This window comes from Anolis carolinensis, chromosome 4 (genome assembly GCF_035594765.1).
Source record: "Anolis carolinensis isolate JA03-04 chromosome 4, rAnoCar3.1.pri, whole genome shotgun sequence".
Lineage (NCBI taxonomy): Eukaryota > Metazoa > Chordata > Lepidosauria > Squamata > Dactyloidae > Anolis > Anolis carolinensis.
Genome location: NC_085844.1, coordinates 128891885 through 128905954, shown reverse-complemented (window position 1 = coordinate 128905954; position 14070 = coordinate 128891885). Strand labels below are relative to the sequence as shown.

Genomic DNA, 14070 nt, shown 5'->3' with positions numbered 1-14070 from the left:
ATATTCTATGAATAAACCTTCATGTAGATAGGATGCAGTTTTCAACAAGAGGAATGTCTTCGTACAAAAATAGTGAACTCACCTCCCGTTCTATAACGCAATGCAGAATATTAGGATAATCTGTCACAATCTCTTTACTTCTGAGTTTTTGAAGCATGACACTTTTTGCTCTTTTGCACTGTGTCAGATGTGTTGGTCTCTAGAGATCCAAAACAGATCTGAGATGAAGATGAGGATCAGTGTGCTGTGGGAAACAAAACAAAAGTGCAATTCTCTTTAATACTTCAATAAGATGAAACTTATTGAAGTATTGATACTTCAATAAAATGTATAAGATACTTCAATAAGATGTAAGCCGTTCTGAGTCCCCTTTGGGGTTGAGAAGAGTGGGATATAAATATAGTTAATAAATAATAATAATAATAATAATAATAATAATAATAATAATAATAATAATAACAACAACAACAACATCCAGCCTGCAACACTTTCTCAGACTATTGGGAATAACAAAAACCAGGAAAGCAGTGATCTAGATTTTGAGTATCACAGATACCTACATAAAAACTCCAACCATCACCCAAGTCAAAAAAGAAGCACAATTAAAGCCCTAGCAGACTGTGCAGAAATAATATGCGAACTCCACTTCCTCCAAAGTGAACTAAACCACCTAAGTTGGGCTCTACAGGCCAATGGATAGTCCACCACAGACATCAGAAGAGCTGCAAGGCCAAGAACAAGCCACAAGAGTAAAGACAACAATCCACCCAGAGAAAAAGTGCTCTTACATCAAGGGAACCACTGACCGCATGGGGAAGCTGTTGAAGAAATACAACCTACAAACTATCTACAGACCCACTAAGAAAATCCAACAAATGCTACGTGCAGCAAAGGACAAGAGGGATCCTCTCACCTCTTTAGGAGTCTACCATATACAATGCAGCTGTGGACAAGTCTACATAGGGACCACCAAACACGAATCAAGGAACAGGAAAGGCACTGCAGACTAACTCGACTAGAAAAGCCAGCCATAGCAGAGCACTTGATGAACCAACCTGGAAACAGCATAGTATTTGAGAACACAGAAATGCTGGACCACTCTAGCAACTACCACGTCAGACTACACAGAGAAGCCATTGAAATCCACAAGTATATGGACAATTTCAACAGAAAGGAGGAAACCATGAAAATGAACAAAATCTGGCTACCACTATGAAAAAACTCTAAAATGAGAACAGTAAATAAAGAACAACACTCTGAAAACAGAGACATTTCAGAAACAATCAGGGACAGCCAACAGCTCCAAACAAAGGATTCTCCTAGACAGGAAGAAGCCAGGCCTGGAGGCCACAGGGCCTTCAAATGGTAATCAAGGTGATTAATTACTACATCAACACCTGCCTTCAACAGACAAGAGTTCTTTCTCCCACCTTGGACCTTAAACCTCCCTTGCCTAGTTTCCAACATATCTCGCACCTCTGAGGATGCCTGCCACAGATGTGGGCGAAACGCCAGGAGAGAAAGCTTCTGGAACATGGCCATATAGCCCAAAAGACTCACAACAACCTATATATCACGGAATTCTTCCTCAGACGAGATATAAAAACAAATGTGGCTTTTGGCAGTATTAAAGGATTATATGCTGTGCATCATATGCTGTATCTGACAGTGCCATGACGTTAAGCTCTTTCCAGATTTCAAACAGTTTGTGGCAAGGAAAAAGATCTCAGGTTGTATGAAAATAGAGTCATTTGCTCAGGTTAGGGACTGAGGACCTCTATAAAAGTGAAAAAGTGAAAATTAAAATAAGCTTTTTTTTTAACTTGAGAGAACACCTTTCTAGGTCCTGAAACATAACTCTGGTCAACCTTTGCTAGAAGAAGTGCATTGATGGATCTAGAGATTCTTAGACAGATGTTCTCTCTAGGTGTTCTAATGTGATTCTGTGGTCAACATCTGGCCATTACTCTCACACTGGAGGGCCTACTAATTGCTAGAGTGAACATTTTAATTGAATCCACACATAATCAAATCTGTAAAAATCAAGCCCCCCAATGTGGATAGTCAGCTGTATAGTGTGAAAAAGCAAAAAAGCTACCTTCTCTTTGAAAATATAGAAATCATCAGATTTGTCTTTACTGTATTACTAATTCAGATATATGGCTCCTTGAAAGGAATAAGTAACAGTACTCCTTGTGTCAGGAAAGCTATTTTTAAATTATGATTGAAGTCAAATGGATTAGCATTGTGTAGTGTTTATAGGTTTTCTCCTCTTTAGATATGTCTTACGACCTCATCATATGGGCTAATATGTCTGTTGTACAGCACTTGTTCTCCCCTTTTGCTACAGAGCCCATGTACATCTACTTCTGGTGGGGCTTCATCCAAAAGGGGAGAGCAAACGGCGTACGACAGCATGGCTACAATACAGGAAACTTCATTGCCTTTACAATAATGGGGGGAAGCCAGGCGGATGCTTCCTCCCTCCATGGGATGGGGCCAGCAATAAGTCAGGTTCTCCATGCCATCCACTGGGATCCCATGGATTCGCCATGATGTGTGTCAAATCCTGATCTTAATGTGATAAGGTCCTTACACCATCTGAGATAGGATGGGACTCATAATTTTGTCACTCCCAGCAGTCTTAACTAGCAATAGCCAGTGGTAAGAAATACTTGGGCTTGCAGTACAGCAACACTGGGAGGGCTTTGTGATTCTCACATGGATCTAGTGTTGGGAATCACCCTGAACTACTCAAGTCTAGATGTAGCCAGATAGATGATAGGATTAGATTGAGGGAATCCTTTCCCTGTATCCAAAGCATGCCTAGATAGGCTTTACTGTGTTTCCCCTCTTTCTATCCTGTTTACGTCACATCCCTTACTTTGATGTTAGTAGAAATGTGAATCTTCAGGGACACTAACTTCCCATTGGTCAGAATGTTTTATGCCCCCAATAAACTGGACCATAAGGTCGGAACCATTTTGGTTCACTCTCTTCCTCTTTGTCCTTCAAGCTAATAACAGCATCTTGCTGTCCCTCCAGGCAAGATGTAACTATCTAGATGTTTGTTATTTTTACCTTTCTTGTTTTTCCTTAGAAACTAGCCTAGAGAGCTAGACAGCTCCCAAACCTTTCTATCTACAATGGAATTCTTTTTACATGAATAAATGCTTTTTGAACTTTTACTGAGCCTCTGCAATCTATTGCCATCCTAACAGACAAAGGCTTCTCTTTGCTCACCACGTGTAAGTATCTGCTGTGTTTTGAAAGTCTGCTGCTCTGCTATATTTTTGGTGGAATCTCCCCCACAGAGGGTTAAATTGAGTCTTACCACAACATCTAGAAGCTTTCGTTCCTTTAGTTCTATTATTACCTTTCTTTCTTGTATTCCTACGTCTAGTACCTTTCAAGCTAGGCATTTCATCTTTAACATGCAGATACCCAATAGATCTAGTATAAATAGTTAAAAAAATATTATTATGGACTAAAATTAACACAGAACCTCTTCCTTGGGTTTGGGTTTTGTGAACTCTTGGCTCTGCCTTTTCCTCTCCTTTGCTTTAGTTCCCTCTGCTTAGGTTTCCTAATAGTGTAGATGCCTCCATTTGTATTAGTTTTTGGGTGGAACTAAAAAAAAACCCCTAGAGGCCAGCCTTAGTTGGTTTAGTCCTTTTGCCTGCACAGAGCTTTCTTGCTAGGCCCTCTTTTCTTTCTGCAATAGAACTACAGAGTTTAGAGGCCTGGATATTGTCTGGAAATCCTAGGCCCTAGCAATCCAGACAGGCATCCTTAGCACTAAACTCTTCATATACCGTCAGTTCCAGTGACAACAGAAGCTTGTAGTCAGCCCAAGTTTCACAAAGTAGAAGACCAAGTCCATCGCTTTACATCAGAGACAAAAGACTTTCAAGGATCCCAGAGAGATGACTGCCACCAACAAAATCTCCTTTTGTAATTTATTGTTTTAAGCTATCTTTCAATAGCCCTGGGCGGAGTTAACACTTTATTCATCTTGTTTTCAGTAAACTTGTTTTGGTTAACTTTCATCTTGCCTAAAGTGTCTCTGTATCTTAAGGGTCTTGATCTTAACAGAAGGTATACAGATAGCCCCCAAGTAAAGCCAGACACTGTAGTTCTCCCAAAGGCTCGGGTGTGCCATCACAGCTTTAAGTATTGGTCGTGGCCTAATTAAGGGTATGGGCAAATATTCTTCTGTTAAGTTTCTAGAAGTAAGGGAGCTCCTTCTCTAGTGACACACTTCAATCTGTACTTATGTCCATGCTTGGATCCCACTTCAGGAGAAATAAAATAACATAAAAATAAATGTAAATGATTTGTGGAAGAACAGGGAATTAGATATAAATTCACAGGTTCATAATATATTTCTACAGAAGACTGGGCACACCTAAGAGGGTTTCTTGGAATCCTAAAAACTGGATGTTCCTTTAAATTGCAGGGAAATGTAAATATATATATATATATTGGGGGATTACAATTCTCTCCAAGCAGGATGATCACTGTCACTGTCCATGCTGTGGGATTCTGGGAAGTTAATCGAAAATGGCAGTTCTTTGAAGTTTTGCCCGGAGGCATAAAATCCTTTGTTTAAAAAACGGTTCAGTGCCTAGCTAGTACTCACACTTGAAGTTTCTGTCTTAAATACTTCAGATGACACTTGTATTTATTCCACATTCAATCTTACCCTGTCCTTTTTGGCAGAGGTATTCATATAAATAATCATAAAAATGAGATTCTTAAAAATGGCTCTTTTCTAAATCCAGTGAAAGGCATATAATGTAAGTTTCATTTCTAGGAAAAGGGAGGTGTATAAGTCAACTAAACATATACAAGACAAAGTGCTGCATCTTATGATATTTTAATGCAAGTTTTCCTGAATTATGTTTATTTGGGAAAAGGTTGTAGTTTAGCAGCAGAAGCATGCTTTGTATTAGGCTCAATTGCTGGCATTGACTGAAAATAATTGTTTCTATCAGTGGTGAGAAAGACTTTTCTTTTTCAAAGAGTCACTAACTATAGAGTAAAACAATACTGGGCTAGATGGAACAGTTAGTTATCTATCTTAATATATAGCAGTTGCACATGTTTTGTTTCAGAATGTGAACATCTTACATTTTTTTTGGACTACTGCTTCCAGAATTTACCAACCAGCATTGCCATTTCTGGGAGATTTTTGAGAGGGGTTGTCCAAAAAAGTAGTGTTTCCAACATCATTCTGATTGGAGTAATCATAAGCATTACACAGCTAAACAAAAAAAACAAACCCAAAAAATCTTGGTGTCTTGATTGTTGGGGTTTTATGGGGTGCTGATTCGGGGGCCGGGCTGTGGCGCAGGCTGGTTAGTAGCCAGCTGTAATAAATCACTCTGACCAAGAGGTGAGAGTTGTTGACCTAAGCAACCCGAAAGACAGTTGCATCTATCAAGTAGGAAATTTAGGTACCACTTATGTGGGGAGGTTAATTTAAATAATTTACGACACCATAAAAATCATCCAGCAGCATTTGCATTGAGGAAGTATCTGCGTCACAGTGGATAATGAAGCAGCTGCTCCTCCTGTGGCCAGAATCAAGCATACCCTCAGGAAACTAGTAGCTAGAGAAGGTTAAATTGCCTCTGTGTCTGTCTTTGTCTCTGTCTCTATGTTCATATGGCATTGAATGTTTGCCATGTATGTGTACATTGTGATCCGCCCTGAGTCCCCTTCGAGGTGAGAAGGGCAGAATATAAATGCTGCAAATAAATAAATAAATAAATATGCATTGGATAGACCACATCAGCTATAGTTTCTTAGACAGGGTCATCATAATTTTCAATGGGCAAGTAGATGGTGACTGGTATATGGCATATGTTTTGTATCTTAAAATCTGGAGCTTATAGGAGAAAACTGGTGCCATTTTTGGAATCATTAGGTCAAATATATCTAGAAACAGGTCCAACAACCAGTGTTATCGAAGAGCAACTGATATGTCGTTCATGATGCCAACAGAAGAACTGTCCTTCTGGAAATCACACGAGAACTACATTAGATCTGTGGTGAACATTTTTTTTTTGTTAGAACCTTATTTGTTTGGTTTGAAACTTTTTATCTTGCCACTCGCTGTTCACTGCTCTCAACATAATGCTAACTTGCATTTTGAGGTAATAATTGATGATCTCATCCCCCTTTCCCAATGGTTCAGCTGGCAGAACGACTTAAACTTTCTGATCCACGGCTCCTCGAGAGGCCTGAACAAGAGGTGACTTTGGAACCAGGTTGGCTTGTGGAGCTTCGAAACCGACACCAGCAGTGGGAGGTGAGAATGTGGAGTAGAAGGGAGATAAACTGATTTGAGAGACAGGGGATCAAGCCAAAACGGATGTAGAATACTGTTAGAGTGTGTGAGGAAGACAGGGGTTCCCACCCTTGGAATGGAGAGAGCATGTTCCTTTAGGCCAGAAGGAAAAGACAGAGATGCTGGCTCAAAATCATGAACAGCAGCTGGTTAATTAGGAAATAATGTGTGAAAAGATAAAAGAGAAAAATGCTGAGAAAGAGGGGGGCGGGGAATATCAGATACCTTTGGATTTAGCTGTATGACACTGGGATTATTATTATTATTATTATTATTATTATTATTATTATTATTATTATTATTATTATTGACACAACGACATTTCTTGGTACTACAGTAGAGTCTCACTTATCCAAGATAAACAGGCCGGCAAAACCTTGGATAAGCGAAAATGTTGGATAATAAGGAGGGATTAAGAAAAAAGCCTATTAAACATAAAATTACATTATGATTTTACAAATTAAGCACCAAAACATAATGTTTTACAACAAACTGACAGAAAAATCCCCCTTGTGACCTTTGCCTGGATAATCAGACAGTACCATTTTCTCTTTTTTGTACTTTCCCATTTTTTGTTTCTGATGTCCTCAGGCCCTGTTCCATTTGGCTACACACTTAGCATAATCTTCTTTTTCCTCTCTCTCATCTGATCAAGGACAAAGGAGATGTCCTCGGTTCTACATCCACACAGTCGGCATTTCCTGGGATCAGTGGGCCAATATCAGGTAAAAGAATTAAAAATCCACGTAAACTATGGCATGTGTCATACACTCAGATGAATTATACTGAATGAAACCACACTTCCAAAGTTAAATGGATGTATTTGAGAACTGGACTGAGGGTTAACAAGTGGGATTCTTTGCACTGATTCCCAGTTTGCTTCTGATTCCAGTACAAAGTGCTGATATTTATTTGTTTGGGACTGCGGTATCTGAAGGACCTCTCCTTCCCATATATTCCCACCCAGACCCTGAGGTCAGCATTAAGATCTAGCTTTTCAGGCCGAGTTATTGTTCAAGTTTGGATGTTTCATTGTAGACTACAGTTCCCAGAATGACCTAGCCCACAATTCCAGAAGCTATGCTAACTGTGATATCCTGAGAGCTGTAGTCTAAAAAAGTAACATTTCCAACTTCTATTCATGGTGAGTTATTATTTTGATAATAACCACCCCATTAACGCCTCCCTGTCTGCTGTCTTTGCTCTCTAATATAGATTTATGTGAGTGATGGGACTGAAAAATGATCACCCATAGTTTCAGTCTCTACATAATTCTTAGCAGGAAGCATGCCACTGAACTAAACGTTTCTGAATGTTTAGTTGAAAAGAATGGCTGCATGAATATTATTAGTGCTTTCATTCTGTGGCCCGAGTTATGTGCTTTGGGCTAAAATCAAGGCCAAAGTCACATTCAGCTTTTCTGTAAGCGATCAGAACATGTGTTCATCTAGCCCCATCTGGTCTGATGGCTGATAGTTCTCTATTTTCAAACCAGGGAACATCCTAGCATTTAGTATTTCATTTTTTGTGTGGTGAAAATTGAACTTGGGGCCTTCTCCTTTCAAAACATTGTCCTGTGTGACTGAGCTATTATCATTCCTCTTAACTGCTCATCCATTTATCATTACAACAACAGCTTTTCTTGGCATACACTAACAAAATTACAACACAAGCATATACAGTAGAGTCTCACTTATCCAACATACATGGGTCAGCAGAACTTTGGATAAGCGAAAATGTTGGATGATAAGGAAGGATTAAGGAAAAACCTATTAAACGTCAAATTACATTATGATTTTACAAATTAAGCACAAAAACATGTTTTACAACAAATTGACAGAAAAAGCAGTTCAATACACGGTACAGTAACGTTATGTAGTAATTACTGTATTTACGAATTTAGCACCAAAACATCGCAATATATTGAAAATATTTGACTACAAAAACATTAGTAAGGTAAAGGTTTCTCCTGACGTTAAGTCCAGTTGTGACCAACTCTGGGGGTTGGTGCTCATCTCCATTTCTAAGCCGAAGAGCTGGTGTTGTCCATAGACATCTCCAAGGTCATGTGGCCGGCATGACTGCATGGAGCGCTGTTACCTTCCCGCTGGAGCGGTACATATTAATCTACTCACATTTGCATGTTTTCGAACTGCTAGGTTGGCAGGAGCTGGGGCTAACAGCAGGCGCTCATTCCGCTTCCGGGATATGAACCTGGGACCTTTTGGTCCACAAGTTCAGCAGCTCAGCACTTTAACGCACTGTGCCACCAAATAAATTGACTACAAATAAAGATAGAATTGCATAAAAGAAACTATTTCAATATTGTCGAAAGTTAAATCCATAAAAAATTCAGTCCCTGCTGCCTAGAGAAACAGCTGTGAATAGGGTTGATGGCAGACTGCATTGGATAATCCAGAATGTTGGATAAGCGAAGGTTGGATAAGCGAGACTCTATTGTATAACAAGATGAAGTCACAGATAGAAAAGTAAAAGCATAATTAGAAATTACTAATCTAAAGAATAAAAGAAAAGAAAAGAAAGCATCAGAGTTGTTCAGGAGGTATGGGATTTTATTCCTATTGAAAATACTGTGAAAAAATTGAATTCCTGTATTTTATCACTATATTATCATATTTAGGGCATACAAAAAAAGACTGGTCAAGTCTTTCAGTAGAAATCAAGTCACAAGAACATTTTATCATTGGTGTTCATCTAGTTCCTGATTTCTGAATTGGGAATTATATAGATCTTCTCCATCCAATGTTATGTCTTCTAGGTTTGGCACCAAATCAAGGATGTGTGGCAGAGCTAGAGCACAATGTGCCTTCTCCCCTATCACCAAGTGTCTCAGCTCAGTGCCATGATCCAGGTGTGGACCAGGAACTATATCTCCATCCTAGATCTGGATATCCATTAAATCCAACAAATGCTGGTCTGAAGATACACCTACCTGGCAGGAGCCAAGACTCTATTCCATCACTAGGAGGAGCTCCAGATGAACTCTCCTCATGTTTACACCAGCCAGCAGGTAAATAGGACTGGTGCCATGATCCAAGGTGATGTATGCATATATTGGACAGTTGGTCGCAAATTGGAAAACATTTACAATTAGCCAATTGATTCTAGTGGCAATGAGAGAAGCAACAGGCATGACCTTTCTAGAGCTTGCAAATGTTACTTAATTTGGATGAAACTCCCATCAAAGAACATGGCTGAATCTGCTAGGGAGAGGACTAGCAAGGATGAATGGTGACTGCTGGAAACCAGATAATTAGGGACAACTGACCTTTCTCCTGCTTATATTGGGCCCCTGTTCAAGAGCTGGTGACATTCTCATGGCCAGTGGGATGAGATGGAACAAGGCCCACTTGCTTCAATGTCCAATTCAGATGATTTTCCATCTGGTCCGTTTTCATGCTTGTCTTCCTTCCCCTCTCTCAGCAGAATGGGAAATACTGTGGCAACATGTTTGGGACTATAATTTTCATTATTCCTTACCATTGGATTGAGACACCTGAGGGCTGAAATCCAAAACATTGTTTAAACATTAAAAAGACTCTCATTGATTCTGCACCCCCCTCTAATTGTAATTTCCAAAGAAAGGAAAACGACGCTAGAAGCATTTTCTGGTCTAGAAACCTTATAATTCATGGCTGTGAAAGATGTGGATTATTTCAGAGAGGAGGCTGGGATGGTCTGCTGTGTGATTGATGCTTTTGAAGGCTCTGATTAGCAGCAGGCAGCAGATGATGTGATTAAAACTCATACAGAGAAGGGGAATGAGGAGCATCGGAACTGTGGTTTGTGCCAGTCTGTACAATGGAAAGAGCACTCAATGGGCAGATATAAGGTCAATATGCACATACAGACAAGGCCCTTTGCACAAAAGCTATTTTCTTGAATTAGAGAGAAACTGAAGCAAAACTGAATGCTTCAGATAAGCAAGAAACCCCACAGGGTTCCTTAATGCTGTGAAGACTGTCTCATAGCAGTTTTCACAAAAGGCAGGGATAGAGATAGCCCGATAAGCCCCCCTTCCCAAAAATGTTTTTTTTTCTTTTTGTCCCTGTGTTGTTTAATTAAAATAGTTTTTTGTACAGTTCTAGTCCTCAAAATGTCTTTTTTAGAAACCCTGAATGTGACTTCTAGTTAATTCCTCATTTGAAAAAGACCTGTAATGAGTCTAAGTCTAGTTCTATACTGCCATATAATGTAGTTTGAACTACATTATATGGGTCAGTGTTAGACCCATGTAATGTGGTTCAAGCTGTATTATATGGCAGTGTAGAACCAGACTATGTCTATTTCTCCACAGCCGCTTAAACTGGGTCAGGATGTGGATTAAAGAAACCCGATTCTCTGGAGCGCCTACACAGGCACCTAGAAAGCTGGGATGGTGGCCATAAAGATCTGCTAACTGTGGATCAATCCGATACAATGAATCCTTTTTTTCCTACCTTGTTAGATGTTGTTTCTGTTGGTGTAAATGTATATGAAAATTAGTCAGAGCATTAATACATTTATTGATACCTTGTCTGGTGGGATGTGCTATAAGAAGCATCCGCAGTGTTCCCATGTGATTTCCTTTCCAGCAGGGAGGTGTTTGTTTACCTTCTAGAGTGTCGAGCTATTCCCACAAATAATTCAGTACTGGCCCTATCATCGCAAATGCTCCATGTTTTGGTCTTGGGTTCCAGCTTTACATGGGATATACATTTATTGGCTGCAGCAGATTTTATAGCTTACTCCAGAATATTTTTTAAAAACATACTTTTTTTTAGCTGGATACATGTTGTACAGAGCATTGGGGTTTGTACATTTTGTGGACACCCCAACCTTGCTTGGAACTTCATTTTACTGCCTGAGTGGAAGCAGCCTAAGACAGCCCTCTTGGTGGGGAGGATACATGGTTACATGAGCCAAAATAACCTAAAATACACAGAAACATTTTGAGTAAAGAAAATGCAAAAACGAAATGGGTGTGAGGTGGTGTTCTAGGGTTGCTGTATGGCTATCCAAGGTCTGATGAGGTCCTTTGATCCCGAGAATACTCTTCCTTAATGGAAAAATTATTCTGCTCAAAGTAATCTTTTTAAAAATATATTTTTTTATTAGAAATTATTCAATGAGGAAAAAAGTATACAGCTAGAGGAAAAAAGGATAAACAAAATGTTAGAGAAAAAACAATGGACAACAGAAAAAGAGTTTACATTGATTTCTAACTTTCTTAATGATGGTTATAGCTTGAAGTTCCTTCTCCAGTTAAATTACCATTCATGTGCTTCTGTTTAACCAAAACCACTAATTAGCAAAACCTACAGTTAGCATAATATTTTCATTTTTTCTTCAGAAAGGCAATCAAAGCATTCTATTCCTTCTAAAATGTCACCAGTCATTTTACTCTAATCAATTTAGATAGTGTATACATTTCAGCTCAGTCAATCAGTTTCAGCAACCAGTCTTCATTTATTGGAATTACAGTATTTTTCTATTTCTTTTAAACAATAATCTTGTTGCCGAGGTCACACAATGGAGTAATCTTTCCCATTTCATCTCTGGTCATTTATCAGTCTCAGTAAAAACAATTCTGGTTTCAATTGACTATCATTTTCAAAATCTTTTGGAACAGATAATGTATTTGATTACAAAATGTCAGACTTCCCGCAAGTTAATCACATATAAGATGTTCCATCCTCTTGCTCGCATTTCCAAATAACATTTAAACCCCCTTTATTTGCATTTTGGCAAATTTTTCTGGAGTCAAATACCAACAACATAACATTTTATAAAAAAATTCCTTATGATTATAGCACAATGTGATGTAAATTTAGCTTCCTTTAATGGCATTTCCCCCGTTGTTCCATCTTGTATTATATCCAAAGCTTCAGCTTTACGTTACTGTACTTATTCCTCTTCCAACTCAATTTTAACAAGAGTATGAACATCTTACTGATCAAATCTCAATTGCTGATATGTAACTGCATCTGAAATTTCAAATCTTTCAAATATTTGTCTAAAAATACCATTGAAAACTATAACTCTCTGTCAATATGTCTTAGTTTTTGTATTCATGTATAATTCTAAAAAATCTATTCACAAAACTGACTCTAAAAACCTGGTTGACTTATCCATAGGTCAATGTAAATACTACACCTTAACTGTTATCAAAGAGGGAACCATCACCTTCCCCTGTATAGAGTGGTGAAATACAAGATTTTATTTATTTATGTATTTATTAACAGTATTTATATTCTGTCCTCATCCTAAATGTTCAAATCCTAAATGTTTTGGTGACACAAAACCCTTTCCAAGACATTAGGTGCATGGTATATGGAGGGAATAATATCTCCTTTAAATTGGTCTGCAGGAGTCACTGTGGAATCCTCTGGACCATATCATTTCTCGGGTCACCAGAAGAACTTTTTGGAGTATCATCAGGTGAGATGGAACAAGAGGAAGGAAGCATCAATGTTAGAAGAATGCGGAAGTTAGATGTAAGATTTTTCTACTCCTTTTATACTATCATGAATGGGTGTGATCTAAAAAAGTTGGATGCTGGGAGATTCTGGGAAGACAACAAAAATACAGTAGGTCCTTCAGTGGTGAAAGACCCACCTGCAAAGGTGGGAAAAATACACATTAAATATTGTCATTTTTTAAACTGAGAGGACACGTGTCTGGGAATCTCCAGAACATCCAGGGTGACTCTTTGCTAGATGGTGATGTGCACTAGATTACCTTGAGATTCCTAGAGAAATGTTCCCTAGTATAGTTTAGTTTTCAAAAATGGCATAGTTTTCAAAATGGCACCCAGATCCATAAAATACAACAATTCCATAATGGACTTGGATATGAGGTACCTGGGATAAAGTTCCCTCACTATCATAGATTTCCTTGGTGTTCCTGGGCATGTGACTGTCTCTTAGACTGGCTCTCTTCACTTGTGAAATGATAATGATGTTAATTTGGGTCACTGGATGGTTCTGATAGAATAAGGGTAGAGCACAAGTCTGTAGGTTTAGGCAACAGAAAATTTTCTTCTGATCTACGTGGGCCTGCTCACAACTTCCTCCCTGATAATGACTGTGTTTTTTGCCTGATGCCAGAAAACTGCTCGGATCCGATCTGCCTCTGAGAGCTCCACTATATCCATAACTGAGGATACCCCACAATCCCCAAAAGAAGATATAGGAGAAGGAGTCACATCGGAGAAGCCAGCATTGGAAGAGGCAGAGCAAGATGAAGCCAAGGTGAGGGTAGTTTTGGTGAGGGTAGTGAGGGTCTTATTGGGAAGGATAGTTTTGCTGGCAGAGCAGTATGCTGAGAACCATAGTTTAAATCAAATTGATGCTCTCTCAAATATGTTGAAATTCAACACCCATAATCTCTAACTGGTATGGCCATTCTCACATGTCATATAGTGGCTGCAATTCTATGTGGCGCCGGATAGTGTAGTTCTGCATGAAGACATGCACTAGACTGAACCATATCCCATCAACTTCACCTCGGGCTTTATGTAGAGTATTCCCATGGACATTCAATGCTGCTTAGGGAGCTGGCAGGATTGGAAAAGACTGGCTATATCTTTGTAGCAGCCCTGAGATCTTTGGCTAGAGCAGGCATGGGCAAACTTTGGCCCTCCAGGTGTTTTGGACTTCAACTCCCAGAATTCCTAACAGCTGATAGGAACACCTGGAGGGCTGAAGTTTGCC

The 14070-nt window shown here is 39.1% G+C and overlaps 1 protein-coding gene across 3 annotated transcripts in view; it reads left to right on the top strand.

The window, feature by feature from the left end:
- The window catches only part of sec16b (SEC16 homolog B, endoplasmic reticulum export factor), an 86262-nt gene that overhangs the window by 50269 nt on the left and 21923 nt on the right, over window positions 1-14070 (top strand). For all 3 annotated transcript variants that reach the window (XM_062977765.1, XM_062977766.1, XM_062977764.1), the window contains exons 17-21: window positions 6203-6316; window positions 7011-7080; window positions 9135-9386; window positions 12726-12796; window positions 13465-13608. In XM_062977765.1, coding sequence (XP_062833835.1) covers window positions 6203-6316; window positions 7011-7080; window positions 9135-9386; window positions 12726-12796; window positions 13465-13608 — 651 coding nt within the window. The remainder of the gene's footprint in view (window positions 1-6202; window positions 6317-7010; window positions 7081-9134; window positions 9387-12725; window positions 12797-13464; window positions 13609-14070) is intronic.